General features: G+C 40.7%; 1 protein-coding gene across 2 annotated transcripts; it reads left to right on the forward strand.

Moving 5' to 3' along the window:
* The first annotated feature begins 1,346 nt into the window (after nt 1-1,346).
* Nucleotides 1,347-19,477, forward strand: ermp1 (endoplasmic reticulum metallopeptidase 1). Of its 2 annotated transcripts, XR_014893036.1 has the most exons (16): nt 1,347-1,731; nt 3,373-3,677; nt 5,272-5,399; nt 5,525-5,630; nt 5,978-6,124; nt 6,588-6,680; nt 9,038-9,250; nt 9,582-9,802; nt 11,936-12,110; nt 12,957-13,147; nt 13,467-13,619; nt 14,499-14,701; nt 14,794-14,909; nt 15,145-15,308; nt 16,253-16,691; nt 17,688-19,477. XR_014893036.1 is itself a non-coding variant. In XM_085279649.1 (15 exons), exons 1-15 carry the CDS (start codon nt 1,457-1,459, stop codon nt 16,427-16,429), a joined length of 2,667 nt encoding a protein of 888 aa, XP_085135775.1. In that variant the 5' UTR covers nt 1,347-1,456; the 3' UTR covers nt 16,430-19,477. The 2 variants fall into 2 exon arrangements, 1 of the variants encoding a protein (XP_085135775.1); XM_085279649.1 differs by having other exon boundaries at nt 16,253-19,477.
* The last annotated feature ends 522 nt before the right edge of the window (nt 19,478-19,999 follow it).

Below are 19,999 nucleotides of genomic sequence, written 5' to 3' on the forward strand. Positions count from 1 at the left end.
CCTCTGTCCACCAGGTGGCGACAACATTCTAAAATTTCGTTTTAGTTCAATGATAATTGTTATAGGTTGAAATAAAAAAAAAGTTCATTGTAAGCTGCATGGAGAAGACCCCACTGATGTTGTAGTGGTAGTAGTAGTAGTAGTAGGTGAGACAGCATAATCAAGTGTATCTTTTCAGATGAAAAAAATAAATTGTGTTTGTGAATCTTCTTTCAGTTCCATCTGCACTACAACACGCCTCATAACAGCCTCAAAAACACAGTGAAGCTATACTCCCAAAACACAAGAATGACCACACCTAATTTTCACACACTGAACTTAGTTATAAAACATATTTGCAGCACTTAGGAAATTTATTAGAACACCTGTTAAAAACATGAATTTTTATCATAATGTTGTGAACTTTCAACCACTAAAAACAAAGTTTTCTGTTCATGAAGTATACAACTTCAATTTATAATCTTAAAATTAGAAAATTCACGGGTGACAATCAAAATATTTTAGCAATAAAATAGAAATATTAATATTTAAATAGAGATCTAGTGCATACTTGTGTATTAACCATTACAGAAACATAAAATATGATTTTAGTGATTAGCAATACTGTTAATATTAGGGCAACTCTCACGTAAACTTTACTCTGGGTGGTATAGTCTAATAAATCTGTTAACCACTGTAGTTTATTGTAAGGGTAATCCCCTTACAATAAACTACAATGGTAAGAGAGACAATGTATTTAATTGACACTTTTTTATTTTCAGTATTTTATGGAATAATATTTTAGATTAAAAAACAGAAAACAACAACAATTAAACAGAAAAATGAACTGAAAATAAATCTGGTCTACGTCAGAGGTCTACGTCTACGTATCTATCTATCTGTCTATCTATTTTTTTTCTTCAGGAAATTATACTTAAATATTTTAGTCTCATAAATGTTAACTGAACTGAAGTGTATATAAAGCTTTACCTTGCACAGGGGGTTCATTGAGTTCATTTTAAAGGAATAATTCACGTTTTTTTGTCTTTCCCCGATATCTCTTTTATATTAGTAATTTTAAGAAAAAGATATGGTACTCTGAGAATCTTTAATCGAATCCTGGGAAATTTAAACAACCGAGATGGAGGTGGTAGAAGCATAACTTCAAAGGGGGGAATAAAAGCTTTATGAAACCTTATTTTCGGACGAAGTCAGTAAAAAAAGAAAACGTTTTTAAATCAAATATAAATAAATATATATGTATGTGGTTTTTAAGTCCTAGTAAGCACAGAAATGTAACTTAATTTGCATAACGTTTCGACAAATCTCTTCTGATTTCCCTCCTCCTCCCGCCCTCTCATTCAAGTTTGTCCCTCTGCGCGATCCGTTTGTCGTCCGAAGAGAGGAGGAAAAAAAGAAAAAGAAAAAGGCGAAGACCGAGAGCGACGCTTGCAGCTGATGTACCGCTGGCTTAGAAATGGAGGGCGACACCACTGTCCGGAGAATAAAACCCTTCGGGACTCAACAATACGTCGCTCAGGATAATAACGGAGCCCAGGACCGCTGCGAGAACAACGGCTACAACGGTGAGCCGAAGAGGAAGCCCGAAGTGAACCTTTACCTGCTGCGAGAAGGGCTCGCAGCTTCCCTGGTCTCTGTGTTTATTTTGGTGTTGTGGGCACTCGTTCACTTGTCTTTGCAGCAGCTTGTCATTGGAAAACCGACGGGCGAGTTCAACGCAGTGAGAGCCAGGTGAGTTTTACGATAAGACCAGTTTTATTCTCTAGGTGTTGGCCCGGTTAATCTTTCTTTTGTTGAGAAAGAGACCTGCCCAGAAACCACTGCCTGTTCCGCTCCATCTCCACCTTTACCTTCAACCTAAGCCGCGAAGTGGACAGGTGCCGGTCTCAGGAGAGGATAGGTGCAGCGACTATTAGGACTAATCTGATGTAGTTAACCATTATTCCTCCCCTAAGCCTTTTAAAACCATCCCTGGGTAGATGAATAACAAATTTACTGTCTAAGTCCTAATTCTGAAAGCCGTCAGATGTTAAAAAAGTAGGTGTTTATTTATATACGGTAGCACACAGTAAGTTTTTTATTTGGTGCATTTCCAATGCAAATACACGACAAAGGGTTTTAAAGGACCGGTTGAGAAACAGGAAATGCGGATTTAAAGCACGTGAGCATAGCGGTAGCATGTACATGTAGTTAGTTCTCTTATTGTAGTGGGAGACAGAAAAGACACCTTTGGGAGCAGGGCTTTTGTTAGATTACATTATTAACAAACAGGAGGAGGAGAAGAAGAAGAAATCACCATATTGATCAGTGACAGTAAGCATCAGGAGCTATCCTACTTATCAACCCTGACATTTTATAAAACACAGAAAAAAATCGAATAAATGTTCAAATACAGTAAGAGGGATCATAATAAACATCACACATCTTGTCCCTGTAAAAGACTGTAGAAATTTCAGATTAAAAGTTCATTCAGTTTCATGGCGTAACAGAGGGCTGCAGGGATTATAGCATTGAATCTGAGGTCTGCTGAGCTGCTGAAAGTGCAGAGCAGCTGGATTTGCCATCTTTTGGCTCATTGCTCTATAAATGAGTGAGACAAGCTGCATTTGAACTGATTAGAGCTCTGAGCTCTGTGTCTGTCGCCCACAAATCCAGACTTTGCAGTAGGTCATTGAAAAATTGAGTGAAAGCAGCACTTTAGATTTCTGAAATATCATGTGGTGCCACACTGGCTACAAGAAAACCAAATTGAGCAGGAGATTGGTTTTTAATCTATACGGATAACAGCTGGACTACAACACATGACTTTAGAGGTCGTGGTTTAATATCAGGCACAGTTCATTTGTTTTAAGTATCAGTAACCACTGCTGTATTTTAGTATCTCTAAAAGCAAACAGCAGTTTTCTTCTAAAGAGAAAGAAAGGGAGTAAGCACCTCCTAAGGCAATATCACTGTTCTCCAATCCCCAGACCTCACTCTTAAGCTTTGATCAATTGTTTTGCTTCCTTAAAAATGTCTTGTGTACAATGCTTCAGGAAATACTGAAGATTGCTCAGTTCAGTTTCCAAGTCTTGTTCTGCATGTATTCAATCACTTTTCAGTAGAAAGCAAGACAAGAAGGGTGAAACTTGTCTTGTCTTCAGGACATGCATTTAATATATTTTAAGTTTTTTGAAACTTTGTTGATGCTTTGTCTACACATGCACAGTGGCATTCAATCAGACTCTGTAATTACATGACTGAACTGTTAAATTGATGAGCTATGCTCAGATCTGTTGGGACAAGTCACCTTGATTTACTGATGTTTCACAGTAAACATGGCAGGTTATTTTTCTTTCTCTCTTTGTCCTTTTCTCTCACCTCTCAATCTAGGCAGCACTTGGAGCAGATTACTAGTGCTGGCCCTCGGCCTGTGGGCAGCCAGGAGAATGAGGTCCTGACAGTGGGATACCTGTTGAAGCAAATCGAGGACATCCAGGTCGAGACCGCCGCAGGCCCTCATCAACTCTCGATTGATATTCAGCGTCCCACTGGGACCTTCTCCATTGATTTCCTCGGAGGCTTCACTAGCTTCTATGATCACATCACCAACATTGCCGTTAGGCTGGAGCCCAAGGGTGGCGCGCAGCACCTCATGCTCGCCAACTGCCACTTTGACACAGTGGCCAACAGTCCAGGTAAAAACAAATTAATTACTCATTTGAACAGACATGCCTCCGTGAGGGTGAAACCCTGAGTGTGGTGGTGTTTGTTTTATTTATAGTCCACACCTTGCAAATTAACACCTGGAGACCATGTCAACAGCAAATTCTGTGCATTTTATAAAAACATCTTCTTAAATCTGTTGTTGTACTGCAAGTGCTCTTTTGTACTATTTATGGTCTCCAGAGGATGGAGCTCATCAGACTGACTTTGATCACCTTGATTTGCTGTCATTTGTAGTTAGAGTGACACATTTAGAAAACCACTTGGTGTTTTTAATTTTTTTGAGTGACATTTGGTTAAAAAAACCAGTCATTGCAGTGGAGCTTTTGCACGCCTGAGTTGCATGCAAGAACATGTGCATGAGAGCTTTATTTCTACTCCGTTTTAAAACTGTGTCATAAAATAGTTTCTTTGATACTTAAAATTTAGTTAAACACCCCCTCCCCCTCCCCGCCCCAATTGTAAAAGTGGCACAGATATATCTATAAAGAATCTGATCTATAAACACATTAAATAATGTCGCTGATGTACATAAACTCTTAACAACAATCATCATTATTTATAGTCCCTACAGGATGAATTGTAAACTTTTCTTTTCCCTGCTTGGTTTAAATATGTAGCACATTGCAGTGTGCAGCCATTGTGCTTTAGTCTGGTTTTAATTCAGCAGTTTTTTTTGTTGTTGTTTTTTTTTTAACTCTACACCCTCGAGCCTTGTGGGTAGGCATGTTTTCCCAGCTCTCATTCTCACACACACATATGCGTTACACACAGCTACACTGGTAAAAGGAAATTGATCCAAAAGGTGTGGACCAGGAAGATACACATATATTTTCACATCCCCCGGTGCTTGCCAAGCCTTTGATTTCTTGGAATTCTTAACGTTTGTTTATGGAAAAACAAAGAATAAAAGCAGGCAGGACTTGGTAAGAAACTCATAAGTTAATTCAAAATACTTTTTTCCTGTTTAAAGCTAACCTGCACAGATGCATGCATTCTGAAGTCTTATGGTGAGAGAAAACTATTAATATGCTACTGTCATATGTGGATGGTATGCAGACACAGGGTGAACAAGCCCCCACCCCTACCTCATGAACTCACTGAGTGTAGAAAGCCAGAGCACATGATGTCTGAGTTTGCCCCTCTGATCTGCAGGTCATATTTTCCTTACTTTGGTATATTTTCACTGCTGAGCTGTGTAATCTTTCTGTATCACATGCTCCTTTCTTTTCGTCTCATTGGTGCCCCTTTTTCTTTATTCTCTCACCAGGAGTGGTGGAAGTTTTTTTTTTTTTTTTTTGGGTAATCAAGTAGTCACATGTTCCTTCACACAGGGCCTATTCTCTACACTTCATAATTTAGAGCTTTATTTCTACCATCTGTGTTTTGTTATCTCGCATTATTTTGCTAGGTAAGGACAGATGGATGTTAATTGCATTTCTCTGAATGTAAATAGCAGGTTAAGACTGATTTCTGTTGCTCTCACTAATGTTTTAGTAAACTAGAAGCCCACGATTGGTATTCGTGACACACTGCTCTCTGTCTAAGACAGTTTCTCTGTCTTAGGTGCCAGTGATGATGCAGTGAGCTGTGCAGTGATGCTGGAAGTCCTCCATTCTCTGGCCAACCAGTCAACTCCTCTTAACCACGGCGTCATCTTCCTGTTTAACGGGGCAGAGGAAAATGTACTGCAGGTAAAAAGAACATTTGGTGGGATGTTAAACTAGCCTGTAAGGAGAATTGGTGTCATTTTGTTTAATTTGTATCTCTTTTTGTTGTTTCTCTCTTTGTCTCTCTGGATCCCCACGCTCTCCTTTAGGCCAGTCATGGTTTCATTACCCAGCACCCATGGGCCAAGCAGGTGCGAGCCTTCATTAATTTGGAGGCTGCAGGTGTTGGTGGCAAGGAGGTTGTTTTCCAGACAGGTACTGTAACGTACTACTTTGAGGAATTAGCCTTGTTTGTTTGTTATGATGCCTTTTTTTTGGTGTTTGTGTGTGCAGCCTACCATCTATAGCATGCAAAAAAGCATTGCAGGTTCTCCAGTTAAAGCAGTCAACTACTGTTCCTTTGTTTAGTACTTTAAAGAGACTTAAATGTTTACAATACCAAAATACAAGCAGGCAGGTTTAAAAATGGTGGAGGCGAGGGGATAAATAACTTTGATGATATATCTTTGTCTACAAAAGGATGAATCTGTATGACAAAATTTAGGAATCAAGGCTAATTGTCAGGTATCTAAAATATTTCAGCAGCCTCTTCTCCCTTAAAGGTCCAGAGAACCCGTGGCTGGTCCAAGCCTACGTGCATGCAGCCAAACACCCCTTCGCCTCTGTGGTCGGCCAGGAGGTCTTTCAGAGTGGTGTCATTCCCTCAGATACGGACTTCCGCATATTTAGGGACTTTGGTAACATCCCAGGTAAGTCCACCGATTCTTACACTACATAACAGAAGCCAATAAGGAAAATATGCAAGTTTTCTTTGCAGAATATGTTTATAGCTAAACATTACTTTATTATGCTTTTTTAAAAGAATGTTAGGAAGGATGTGCTTCCTGACCCGCTGCTCTGGTCAGAATTTAGTGTAGCTTGCACACAATGATCCACTCAATTGGTCTTCACCTAAATTATGCTTAAGGTCATATTTCCTGTGTTATGAGTTTTCAAAATAATCCCTATTCTTCTTGAAATCAGATTTTTGGGATGTGAGTTTTCGAGCCTCCTTGACTTCTCTGAGAATTTTAATACTTGCTAGTTTGCGTAGTAGAACCACTGACAATGAAATGTATCACTTTTTTTTCTGTGCTTCACACGTTACAGTAACCTGTGAATTGGATGAGCTTTTCCATTACTGGCGTTCTGGTTTAATATATTTTTTTGCAGGCATTGATCTGGCTTTCATTGAAAACGGCTTCATCTACCACACCAAGTACGATACAGCTAACAGGATCCTAACAGACTCGATACAGAGAGCGGGTAAGCAGCGGACCTCATATGCTTCCATGCTCAAATATTTATTACGCTTTTATTCAAGACTCATTGCAAATATGTGAGAGCTGTCACTCCAGCACCATTTTTCTGTTACAGACACCTGCTGTGCATTTGTCCTTTGTCCACCAGTCTGTCTGAGGACTTAAATATGCACACATACAGCGGCAGTCACAGACTGTTGCCCCTTGTGCTTCTGCGTTGCTGAATAATTTTGCTTAGCTTAGCAGAGAATCCAGTCAGACAGCACTAAAAACCTTGGCATCAGTTGGCATCTTTCCTCTCTCCCTCAGGAACTACTGGACATCACCCTTCTGTTCTTCTGTGTGCAGCAACTCCCCATTAAAGGCATGAATTATTAGAGAGAGAAAGTGAGATTTCAGACGGAGGCAGAGGGTATTTTTAGCCTGTAAAGAAGAGGGCAGAAAAGTGCTGTAAGGTGGAGAGTAGGACACAGCACGGAAGGCGAGGATCTATCAGCAGTTCTGCTCTTTTGAAGCTTGTGATGAATACACCCTTTGGCCTCTGCGTAAAAATCTGTCTCTCGGTTTGGTCTAAGCGGAGCAAGCGATTCACTTTTGTTAAAAGCAAACGCAGCGTGGATCTCTTGTAGAGATTATATGTGAAATGTTTTTCTAAAAAGAGCATGTTGCCATGTTTATAAAATGGATCTTATCATTACCATCAGTGTTGGCTTTGTGATAGAAACAGAAAATAGAAAGATGTGAGCAAATTGCAAGCAGTGAACTTTGTACAAAATCTTGATTGTGCAGTGTTGTTTTGGCCACAGCAAAGCTACCAGGCGGAAGAACAATGGAGCTTTGTCTTGCCTTGTGTTTTTGTGCCATTAACTGTGCAGATATGGAGGTAGTATAGTACAGTAGTACAGAGGAAAAAAAACAAAACTGTTTTTGTTTTTTTGTTTTGCTGCAGTGGATTGAAAACAAGTTTACACACCCCTGTAAAAATGCCAAGTTTTTGTGATGTTAAAATACGGGACGACAGTGAGTCATTTCAAAATGTTTCCCGCTTTTTATGTGACCTACAACCTGTGAAAATGAGTGCATTCAGTATTCTTGAGTAGGACTCTACTAGCAGAATAGAATAATCCTTTAATTGTCCACAAGGGGAGATTTGGGTAGCATGGCACATCTTGACTTGATTTGCCCACTCTTCCTCAGACAAGTGCTGCAAATCTATCAGATAGCGCTTGTGCACAGCTCCCTTCAGGTCATCCCACACATTTTTAAGGATTTACATCTGGACTCTTGTTGGGCCATTCCAGATTGAACTGGGGCTTTCGTAAAGGTGGAGGGACAAGCATACATCCAAATCAACAAAATAATGGATTCAACAGAAGCAAATTAAAGTTTGGGGTTTTTTAGGTTTTCAGTAGAATATTTGTGGGGTGACCTGAAGAGGGCTGTGTAGAACAACTCAGATCTGACACATTTGGAGTGTGTTTGCAAGGAAGCATAGGCAACTGTTCCCAAGTCAAGACATGCCATGTTGACGAATGGTATGCTGTGATAAAATCAAAAGGTGCTTCAATAAAGTCTTAGTTTAAGGCTGTGCTCATAAGGCAACAGGATTTTTAAATTGATACCATAGGTGTATCTACTACGAGGCTGATGGGTAGCGCTGGCAGTATTTTTTTATATCCACTCTATAGCTCGCTCTTGCTGTTCCTTCCTGTAATCAGATTTCTGATCTGAGCTGAACTTCATATTTGGAGTCAATTTAAACAGAAAGCCCTTGGTGCCCCGTAAACTTGTGTACAGCTGTAAATAAGATTTGTACACACACACACACACACACCACTGAGTACTGTCCTTATCTGTCAGATCCTATCATCCTCTCTTACATGTCCTGTCATGGGGGGAAAACAGTATATGTGTGTTTAATAGGTTTTTACAATATTATTGTTTGTGTAAGAGGTCGCAGTAGTCATCTGCATGTGTTGGGGGCTGTAATTTACCAATATAGTGCCATTTAACAGGCCACCCTCTTTGTAGCCTTTTCTGCTCAGTCAACAGTAACAGGTGTAATGCATGTGACATGTCAGCTCTGTAAAGGATGATCCTTTTAGTCATATGAGGTTATCACTTTCATATTCAGTCATATAATCTGTTTACTTCCCCGTATGTAGGATAAAATCACAAGTGGTGGAAACTCTAAACCTCTATTGACTAAACCTCCCAGTTCCTCTTATTCTGTTGTCATTTACTGTCTGGATAACTTGATTGTATATGGCAGGCTGCCCAGATGATGCACACTGTTCTTTATGGAGTAAATGCACTGAAGCTTTGACTGTCTTTAACTCCTTATTTACGTCCTGTTTTCAGGTGACAACATCCTGGCCGTTCTGAAGTATCTGGCAATGTCAGAAAAGTTGGCTGATTCCTCAGAGTACCGCCATGGCAATATGGTGTTTTTTGACCTGCTAGGTGTAATTGTGGTAGCTTACCCAGCTCGTGTTGGCACTATCCTCAACTACATGGTGGCCACAGCTACGTTCCTCTACCTGGCCAAGAAAGCCTCAATGCCTGGCCATGGAGGTAGGTCACCATTTCCTGCACTTAATCCTTGTTACTGATTGGTCTTTAAATCAAGGATTCTGACTAGGGGGCAAGGTAGTCCTTGAAGAGGTCATTTTCTAAGAAATTGATCATTAAGGTTTGGGGTTACATCACTTACCAGAAAAGTAATGAACATGAAATGCTTTCATTCATTTGCATTAATGGCCCCAAGCTGCGTATATTTTAATGATATGTTGCAGTTTTAATATTTAGAACAAATAGCTTTGATGAGCTCTTGTGGATCTGCAGAATAAATTGGTAAAATCCTAATTTATTGGCTTAATTGGTCACTTGTCTCTGTGTCTCCAAGGTGGGCGCTATGTTCGAGACCTGGCCTGCGCCACAGGTGTAGCATTGCTCAGCTGGTTTGTCACCCTGTTGTCGGTGCTGATTGTGGCCCTGCTTGTCACTCTGTTGGGCCGCTCCATGTTTTGGTACGACCACTTCTATGCCTCAGTCTGCCTGTATGGAGCTGCAGCCACTGGCAAGATGATACTTATACACACACTGGCCAAGAACCTGTACTACGGGGTGAGTGAGTGGAGTTTTAAATATAGAGCTTCCAGTAAATTTCAAGCAGAGACCGAGTGGCCGGACATGATTAACAGTAGCAGTAACACTGAATGTGAAATGTACTGTTAAACCTTTTAGGAGCATTGTCTGATTGTATGGTAAAAGTGACTTTATGCATCACTGTCAAAGATGTGGCTTCTTTCTAAAACCCACTTATATTTGATGAATAGGAAAAATGAATTGTCACAGACAAATTTTGGACTATTTGTTGTGTTAAAGTTGGAAAAAGTATCTTTATTCTTTAAATTTGTTAGTTGCACCTGTTCAACTGCTTATTAAGGCAAATGTCTAATCAGCCAACCATATTGCAGACAACATGCTAATGTTCAAAGTGAGCCTCAGAATGGGGAAGAAGGGTGATTTATGTGACCTTGGATGTGGCACAGTTGCCGGCAGTCTGATCTACTGGGATCTCCAGAGTTTAGAGAGAATGGTCAGAAGTCACTCCTCTCAGTTTAGAACAGAAAACTGAGGCTACAGTTCAAAACTGGACAGCAGAAGGTTGGAAAAAATGTTGAATAGGCTGATTAGCCTAAATTTCCCATGTAACTTTCAGATAGTAGAGTTTGAATTTGGTATGAAAGCATCCATCTAGTCTTGGATGAACATTTCAGGCAGGTGGCAGTGAAATTGTCTGGAGTATATTTTATTGGCACACTATGTGCTCCTTAGTACCAACTGAGCACATGCGGGGTATGGTGGAATGGGAGATTGACATTATGGATGAAAGGCTGACTAATCTGCAGCAACTGTGTGATGCTGTCATGTCAGTATGGACCAAAATCTGTGTTTCCAGCACATTGTTCAATTTGTTCTACAAAGAATTAAGAGAAAAGGGTCTAACCCAGTCCTAGCAAAGTCTACCTAAAAATTGGACGGTGATTGTAGAGTTCAAATTGGTCTTAAATTATTCTTATTGATTGTTTTCTGATTGTAGTAAAGTGGATATTACAGTATTTCACTGTGACTGATGCGTCATGATGACTCGGTAAACTCCTGTGTGTGGTTATAAAACTGTAGAAATGTGAGACAGACTGTCCTTTGTGCCTCACATGTACATTTACCAGATTTGATCTCTCTCACTGTGGTTTTCAATAGGCTTTCATTCAGCTCTTAGATGTTAGCACCTCTGTCATAAAAGCAAAATCCATTTCTCACATGCTTTAAAAGAGAGTGTTATAGGTTTCTTTGGTAAGTCGTTGAATACTTTGTAGAAACAGATGGTTGAAATTGAATGGGCGTATTGTATGTGTGATATTTATAAAATACGAGCACTAATTTAAAGCTGAAAGAGCTGCACTGAATTGATTTAGATCTGGAGCCTCAGCTTACCACAATGTGAACTGCATCTTATCATGGCCATTTTCCAGTAAGGACACAGACTAACCTTTGTCCCAGATTACATAACGCTTCAGTGAAACAACATGACTATTGAGAGAACGGCATGTTTCCTTACTCTAATCCTGAATGGTATATTCTGCAAGAAAAATGTCTTGCTCCAAGGACAGAGAGTAAAGAAATTATTAGTCCTCAAATTAAACTTATACAAGTTATAGTTGTAGTGATTGTCATTTTCTTAAGTTGTTTTATCCTCCTTTTAGTTTACAGTTGTGATTTCGGGATAAAGCCGTGGAAGTTATTTCTTGTTTTTTATCCACATAGATGAGTTGATGATCTTATTTGCAGTTTATGTAAGAAGAGCCCAGCACTCACATTTCACCCAAATAAGAACCCCTATGTACTATTTCACCATTAAATCGTGTGAACTGAAACTTGACAGCAGACCAAAAGCCTCGGCAGTCAGTTGTTTGCAGTTTGAAAGTTTGACACTTTTAAATGAATCCATTGATTGTTATGCCTAATCTATGGGGCAGGTGAGTATATTAGTGACATTAATTTGTTACTGATATCCCCCCAAAAGTTCTGATTAGTATGATGAACTTCTCTGTATTTGTTTTGCTGTTGTTGTGGTTGTTTTGCAAAACAACAATTAGATTTTCATACTTACAGGTTAAATCCTCATCTGTCAAAGCATCACACACCTTCCCCTGCACATTTCCTGTATGTTGAGTATGTATGTTTTCCTCACAGGGCGTCCGCCTGGTAGAGCTGGGTGACCTTTACTTTGACGTGAGCTTGCTGCTGTGGTGTTGCAGCCTGGTGTGGTTGACCCAACATGGCCTGTGTTCGGCCTACGCGCCCATGCTAATGGTGGCTTTCCCCCTGGCCACCAGACTGCTGCTGGCAAAAGAATTCAAACACAGAGGTAAAGACTTGATCTCAAAGTCGACCTTGTTTACCATGATTGAATGAAGCACAGGGTACTAAAAACTGTTGAAAGTAAGGACGGTTGGTTAATTATTAATACTTTTTCTAGAGTCACAAGAGTAAATTATGTATATGCTCATACCTGCTCTTTATAAGCTCTCTTAGCAGTAAGATGAAGCTAGCATCCTCTCATTGTACTCTAATCTTATCAGGCTATTTTAGACGATTGTGTTATCACAGAAATAGTCAAAGTAACTCCAAGTAACTGCATGAAATAAAGGTGAACCCTCTTCCTTTCTAGCTCCTATTGTGCTCTTGACCAAAGGCCTGTGTATGCTTAAAGTTCTTATCAGACTATCTTATGTCTTTTGAAAAATACACACAAAAGATAGATATGTATCAAAGAGGTGTTTTTTGTTGTTGTTGTTGTTGTTGTTGTTTTTTTGCCCCCAAGTGATCAAAAGGGTTCCGGATTGGATCCTAAATGATTAAGTCGCTGGATAAATAGTAACAATATGATGGATGGATCATGCAGCAACAGACAAATCTTAAGTAGCAGCAGCAGAGTTCAGCGAAATGTTTTTCTAAATATATTGTAGGCAGGAAATAAGGCACACATTCACTGAATCTGCAAAACTCACTGCAAAGCATGTTGTTTTCTTCTGCTTGCACAGCAGAAAACAGGACTGGAATCACATTTGAGTTGTAGTGTTTAGATGTTAAACTTTGAAGACTGTATAAACGCTTTTCTCTTTAAGATGGATTTGGGGGCAGCTACGAGAATCCAGTGTGTGTGTGTGTCTCTGGCTCAGTTATACCTGACAAAGATTTCTTTTTTCTCCAGGAGCATCAGCGAAGTACTGCGTGCTGTACCTGCTGGGCCTGGCGTTGCCATATGTGCACTTCATGTTTCTCATCTGGGTGGTGTTTGAGATTTTCACTCCCATCATGGGGCGGAGTGGCACAGAGATACCCCCCGAGGTGGTGCTGGCCTCCTTAGTCACTCTGGCAACCATCTTCCTCTCCTCCTTTTTTGTGAGTATTTCTACATTGTATATAGGAGTGAGAAGAAAATCAGGATTTTTATTAAGCAGAAGAAACAGAGAAATCCCATTTTGAATTAGACAGAATATACTTGACTAAAGAATTGTTTTGATTAATCTGGTAGTAGTAGTGAGTTTATTTTCAAACCAGATACAGAAGGAAATATACGTATAGTATGGAGTATAATTGGCAGAAGTGAATTTAATTTAGAAAATGTGTTGGAGAATCAGGTATTTTGTGCCACCTTAGTTGTATTTTCAAATGCCCGTTCCTTCTGCTGTTTAGTAACACATGCTCATGTCTTTGTCAGCTGCATTTTATCTACTTGGTGCGTAGCACTAAGCGGATCATGGCAGGTCTTGGGTTCGTCTTCACCATCATGTTCCTGTTGGTGTCCTGTGGCCTCTTCTTTCCTTACTCGGGCGATCTAGACAGTCCGCGACCAAAGAGAGTTTTCCTGCAGGTTGAAATTCATAACATGCACACAAAAACACAAATATACACAAAAATGATACAGATACAGTATGTAAGAAAAAGAGAAACTGGATCTGCAAGAAGTCAAAACCAGTAAATGTATTCATAACGGCCAAAACCTAAAGCTCTGGCCTGTCCATTGCATGACGTTTGAGGTCTGAGTGACTCGGTTTGAAATGAAAATGATGCGAGAAGACATTTCTAAATGAGTGGCAGGAGCTTGAAACCCTTGAATTAAAGTACGGTCTGATCAGTTTTGCAGCATTTGGCTGAATCTGAGCTGAGCTCATAGTCCCGTACACTGCACAATTCATTCTGCTGCTTCTATCAGCAGTCACACCCTCAAGAAACCAATGTCCACTGGCTGCAATACCTGCTTATGCCATAGTGTTACCTCCACCACAGTTAAATGATAACGTGGTATGATTCAGATCATGAGCTGTTTCTCTTCTCCATAATATTCTCCGCTATTCATTCCAGCACATGTCCATTTTGGTTTCATCTGTCCTAATAATTTTTCCAGAACTGTGCAGCCTCTTTTAGATCTTGTATGACAGTCTAATCTGGCCTTCCTGTTCTTGAGTGCAACCTGCCCGTTTGCACCTCGGTGTAAATCCTTCGAGTTGTAAACAGTCTCGAGGAGCCTAACTCCTCGAGTGTTCTTGACGTGTTAAATTGTGTTTCTTAAACATGAAAATAATTCTGTCATCTTTTATTATTATATTTCCCTCCTTGATGTGCTCACGTATGTAATTTACATTGAGTCATTCCAGCTAAACAGATGTAGCACAAAGCACGTGAAAGAAAAGAGAACATGTTAACATCAAAGAACTTCGTTGTTTTTCTTTTCCTGTTACTCTCCCTGCAGCATACAACACGGACCTTCCACAATCTCCAGGGAGAAGTGGAGAGCCGAGACTCAGGTCTGTGGATAAACAGCTTTGACTACACGGGCATGCAGCACATCACACCCCACATCCCCGAGATCAACGAAACGGTTCGGACCCGCTGCAGAGAGGACCGACCTTTCTGTGGTTATCCCTGGTTCCTGCCTGTCAAGTTCCTCAGCAGGTCAGCCTTGTAGCTTTGATGCCTCTGGTGTCATAATAAATGCTTGTTTCAGTCATGCTTTGAACTTCACAAGTGCTCCCGTGTGTTTGCAGGAAGAACTGGTACCTCCCCGCTCCGGAAGTGTCTCCGAGCTCTCCGGTGGAGTTCAGCCTGCTGTCCAAAGAAGAGACGAGCTGGGGAACGATCAAGATGACATTCAGTGTGAAAGGTCAGGAGCAGCTAATAGAGGGTTAAGATTTTGGGGATCTAAAGAAGTACCAAGTGATAGCAGAAGGAGCAAACCCAAAACATGGACCAGGTGTAAATCAGAAAATTGATGACCATTTTTAAAGAGCATGTGATCACATGTGCAGGATGTGTGAAGAATGTGAGAGTGTTGTGCGTTGATTTGTAGCTGTAGGTATCACTTTGTGTTTCACCCTTGACCTTCCTGTCTCATGCAGGCCCGAGCCACATGTCTTTGTATCTAATGCCTCATCGAGGAGCCAGCCTCTCTACCTGGTCCTTCGGTGACGGGACGCCTCGATTTGACCTGAGCGGAGAATATTTTATCTTCTATTCACATGGCCTTGACGCCCCCACATGGACCTTCTGGTTTGAAATACAGGTACTGACCTTTTCTTCTTATTTACATTTCCTATTTCCATCTTCATAGTGACTTTGGCGCATCAAGCAGTCTGTACCGAAAATTACCTGCAATAGTTTTGCAAATTACAGTAATTAACTGTGATAAACAGGCAAATATCATGTACCTGTTGCCATCTACACACACAGGAATTCACATTAACTTGTTAGATTCAGAGTCCAGCCACAGCCACATGGATTTGACACAGAAATGTCTCCACGAATAGTTGCTGCAGGATGGCAATTTGAGTGCAAAATAACACATGACTGGAAACTTTATTTTTAGTAAAGTTTAATACAAGCACAATATAACCAGTTGAGCCAATCCCAGGATTGCAAATAAATTTGTCACAGATGACTAACTGTTTAATTGCAACATGTTGTCAATTTGTCTTCATTTATAAATTCGATGGTAATTATTTGTAAACCTGAGTGACTGCAGTCAGTCCAGCAGTGAGACCCATGATTATTTGGAGACAACCTGTGCAGTTGCCATCTGAAGCTGGTCACCCCACTACTTGCAGTTGTTTGCTGAAAGTGAAAAACACTGCTGGGAAACCACAGATTTTTCCTAGTCACGAGGTTTTTGTCCTATTATTACGGCCAAACATAAGGCCTGGGGGCCAGAATCAGAAAAATGTAGAATTTTGGACTTTGAACTATGTTTTCATCAGTTTTACTTTTGCAGCTATAACGAGCTCCCCTGCTTTACTGATCAGCTTCACTGATTCCGCTTGCTTAAGATCAAAGTCGGCTGCATGTGGCCCATGTTTTAAAATGAGTGGGACTGAGCCACGATTTGCAATGAATGCTGCACGTAACCCCTCGTGGCTCAGACAAACTCCTCATGCAGCATAATCAGACTTAATACATTGCTAATCTTATTTGGTTCTTCTGCTGTTTTATTTCTGTCCCTCTGTTTGTCAGCCTCCCGCAGACCCTGACCCATCTGGCCCCGAGGGGATCGTCTCAGTCGCCATCTCCTCCCACTATTTCTTTGGGAAAGACCAGAGGACTGCTCGGTTGGAGGAAATGCTTCACAGGTTCCCCACGTGGGCTTTTCCCTCTTCCTGGGTCAGTACCTATGACATGTACCGATACTGAGGATGTCACACATCCCACGAGGCTGCTGCAGAGGAGAGCTTTGGCCTACAGGGCTCCACAAGACAGATGTAGAAGAGATTACAAGGAAGAATACAGAGGAGTGACCCCACTGCCTTTTCACTCAAACTGTAACACACACAACACATGCGAGCTCCACCCCAGCCAGCCTGAGAGACCCCCACCACTGTGTCAATAGGCACTGTAGTTAACCAAGGAGAGATGCTTGGTGCTGTGCTCACTCCTGGCTTAGTGAAAGGAAGGGGTTAGTTTTTTTTTTTTTTTCTTCTGTTCTCTACTTGTTCGATCGTGCCTTTTGCTTTACTTGCTGTAACTCGCTTTTCCTTTCGCTCACATCCACCCTCGCTCTTCCTCACTAACGCCAGTGTTCCTCCCGAACAACTAACACCGCACGGCTACCTCCACTGCTCTTTATCAGCAAAACCACTCTGAACGTTGTCATATTAAATGTGTCTACCAACCGCGCTGTGCATCGCAGGGTGCAATAACACATGATGGATGAGTTCAACCTGTTCTCTCCTCCTCTGAATTTAACCGGATACTTTGAAAGTCACTTGTCATTAACCTGCACTTGTTTTAATAGTTTGATTTACTGACTTGCCCTTCTTTACTAAGACCACTCATTTTTATTTTTTTTAATTTTTGGAGCCACGCGTTTTAACGAGGAATGTAACGCCTGCTTAAACTATCGGAGGACATGGCGTGCAGACAGAAAACTGTTAAATGAAAACAGATGTCTGAATTCAAGCTGTTCTGGAAGTGGTGGTTAAATCCGGAGGGCAGTGTAATTTCACTTCACGTGTTTATGCAGTTTAATTTTGTTTTAGGGTTTAAAATTGTTCAGGATTACCCCCCCAGTCCACAGGGGGGTGTACCTTTGCATCCGTTTCACATTTGTTCCTACTGTAGTAATAACTGCACTTTTTTTTTTCTTCTTCTTTTTTAAGAGCAAGGGGGGAAAAAAAGGAAAACTTGACTATGCTTCCAGCCGTCTCCAGCAGTGACTTTAACAAATCTTTTGCTTCATTGATTTTCAAATGTGATCCTCTGCTTTTGTTTATTGCATCTGTAAGCAAAAGAAATGCCTTCCCGGGTCGTGGGTCAGACAATATAAGGCGTCTGAAAACCTCGGGAATCTGGGATTGGCTTTTATTCCCACTTTTTGATTTTCCCTTTCTTGAATGTAAAATCAGCTGCTGGAGAGGGCTCAGTTTTATTTGTGCTGTTGTTTTTTCTGTAGCTCACATCTACAGTCTGCTTCACATGGTACTACCACTACCTCCGGACTGATCAAACTCAACACCGAGATAAGTTTCAGATTGAATGTTACTGTGGGAAAGCTTTAGAGGAGGTTTAGCTAACAAAAGTTAACTAATGTTGAAAAGAGAGATTATTTAAATGGTTTATAAAGTGTCACCATTCTTATCTGTGGGCTACATCCATTTATAGATGTCCATATCTGTGTTTTCAGAAAGTCTGACTTCCCTGCATCCCCAGGTGGAATCGGGTTGTTGACTAATGAAACAAGTCTTTCGTCTGCCTCGAGTCTACCTAGCGAGGTGTCACCGTGAACCATGTTGTCTGTTTGCCACAAAACGAGAAATCACAATGAAAGGAGGCCTTAAAGTTTTGCTTCCAAAGACGCACAAAACGTTTACTGTTGTGGACACAAACATCTCAGTGGTCTTAAAAGCTATCAAGTGCCACACTGCAAAGCGTTTTCATGCCCGTGGATTGCTAACATCCATCACAGCCTTCAGCAGATTGTCCCACTGTGCTCTTTTTTTTTTTTTGAAAGTCAAACTATTTTAAAGTCATAAAATTCACATTGAGCCACTCTGTAGCTATTCTGGAGTTGTATCTCAGCACGTGAGTGGAGTTTGTGTTCGTGTCGCCTCACGGGTCAGATCAAATGATAAAGGATACTTCTTTTTACTGGTTTCATAGCAATGAAAAAAAATTTCAGTCTTAACTTTGACGACAGGCACTTGAAGCGCTTCGACTCCACCTGCTGAGGAAGCCCGTGTGATGCAGGCGAAAGCGCCTGCTTGGACTTTTTCACCTCATCAGCTGATTCCTGCAAAGATCAGCGAGACCTCGGTGCTCCTTCAAAGGACAAAGATTTAAACAAATTAGATTTTTGCTTGGTGGTGATGTAGTTTTTGCTCTCACTAAAGTACCATGCCTATATACATTTAGTTTTTTTTGCCATTTACCTCATGATAACGTTCATCACCTCACCCGTGTTCACGTTTCGGGTGTCTGCAGTTTGAGTGCGGCACTAAAACCTGGGAGGAAAAAAAAAGTCCAGTCTTTTCTGATCTGTCCACTGACGGCCGACTCTGTACTTGATCCTGCTGCTCCAGACTGAAAGATGGATTTTTTTTCTTTACTAAGACCAGTAAAAAGTCTCATTTTGTCCCGAGCAGGTACTGCTGTAATAGAGGGGCAGAGCGGGGAAAGGCTGAGAAATGGCTCACCCTACACTGCTGTTACTCCCAGTGTTCGAGAGCTTCATACACACTCCTTTTCAGATGTGAGTGATTTGCATTACTAATGTGTTAGTGTGAGCTAGTGTAGGCTGAGAGGCTGACGGGCACTTCACTGAACGTTTTTGTTGAGCGTGAGTTCAGATTTTGGACTTTTATCTTCTTCACACATAACAGTCTAGAAGTCCATATCAAGTCAAGAAATACGTTCTTTAACTGTGGGATACTTTTAAATATCTTAATGTGATATCTAAAAATATTACATTTGAAGTTTTGGGGTTTTTCTTTCTTTAAATTGACCTTTCATCCACATCTGTAACTGCTAGTTTTGTTCTTAGAGTTGATTTCTAACGACCGTCAAATAACCGTTAACCTTCTTCCTTGAAGTTTTGTTTTCTTAGTTGGAACTGTTGAGCTTTGGATTATTGGGTCTGGTTAACAGGGTATCCATGTATTCAATTTACGGGATGATTTCACATTATGCAAAAAGTTTGAATTAATTTAACACTTGTACAGCAATTAAAAAGCTTCTTACGTTTAATCTTGGCAAGTGTCACTTCTTCAGACGTGGACACTAACATCATCAGCTATATCAGCTACATGGTGAGGCGGGGTTTCATGTTCACCCAGGTAACTTCAGGGTTAAGCCTGGTTTTTCTTTGATACATTGGCATGGTAACTGGCTACTGACCAATCAGTGTCACTTTATGTCGAGTGAATATGTCCATTTTCTGCCTGTAAAGTATATCACCAATACAAACAAAATCCCTGCCGTTCTGTTACAGCTGACCCTGACATGGCAACCATTTGACACTTGTTTAACTAAAAATTACATTTTTGCATAAGTAAAATAACTCTGCTCTCTTTCTACAGGCAGAGGAAATGCAACCACTCCTGCTTGCTGATCTTACTTCAAAACTGCATGTACAGATATCAATTATGTTTTAATATAAACACTGCAAGGGCACCACAGCTCGAAGAATAAAACCCAGAACAGTCTTTTAAACGTGAATTTAACAAAACAGTCAATTTAAAGCCAGCAGATTCCCCCGTGTGATATTCA

The sequence above is a fragment of the Mchenga conophoros genome, linkage group LG7 (genome assembly GCF_057382185.1).
Source record: "Mchenga conophoros isolate Kocher_MC1m ecotype Shallow Benthic linkage group LG7, M_conophoros_male_GT1.1, whole genome shotgun sequence".
Taxonomy (NCBI): domain Eukaryota; kingdom Metazoa; phylum Chordata; class Actinopteri; order Cichliformes; family Cichlidae; genus Mchenga; species Mchenga conophoros.

Excerpts from the sequence above, each read along its gene's own strand:
- ermp1 (XM_085279649.1), top strand. The coding sequence starts at position 1,457 with ATGGAGGGCGACACCACTGTCCGGAGAATAAAACCCTTCGGGACTCAA. Across the intron at positions 6,125-6,587 it reads GGACTTTGGTAACATCCCAG|GCATTGATCTGGCTTTCATT; the intron begins GTAAGTCCACCG and ends ATTTTTTTGCAG. Across the intron at positions 13,620-14,498 it reads CAAAGAGAGTTTTCCTGCAG|CATACAACACGGACCTTCCA; the intron begins GTTGAAATTCAT and ends CTCTCCCTGCAG.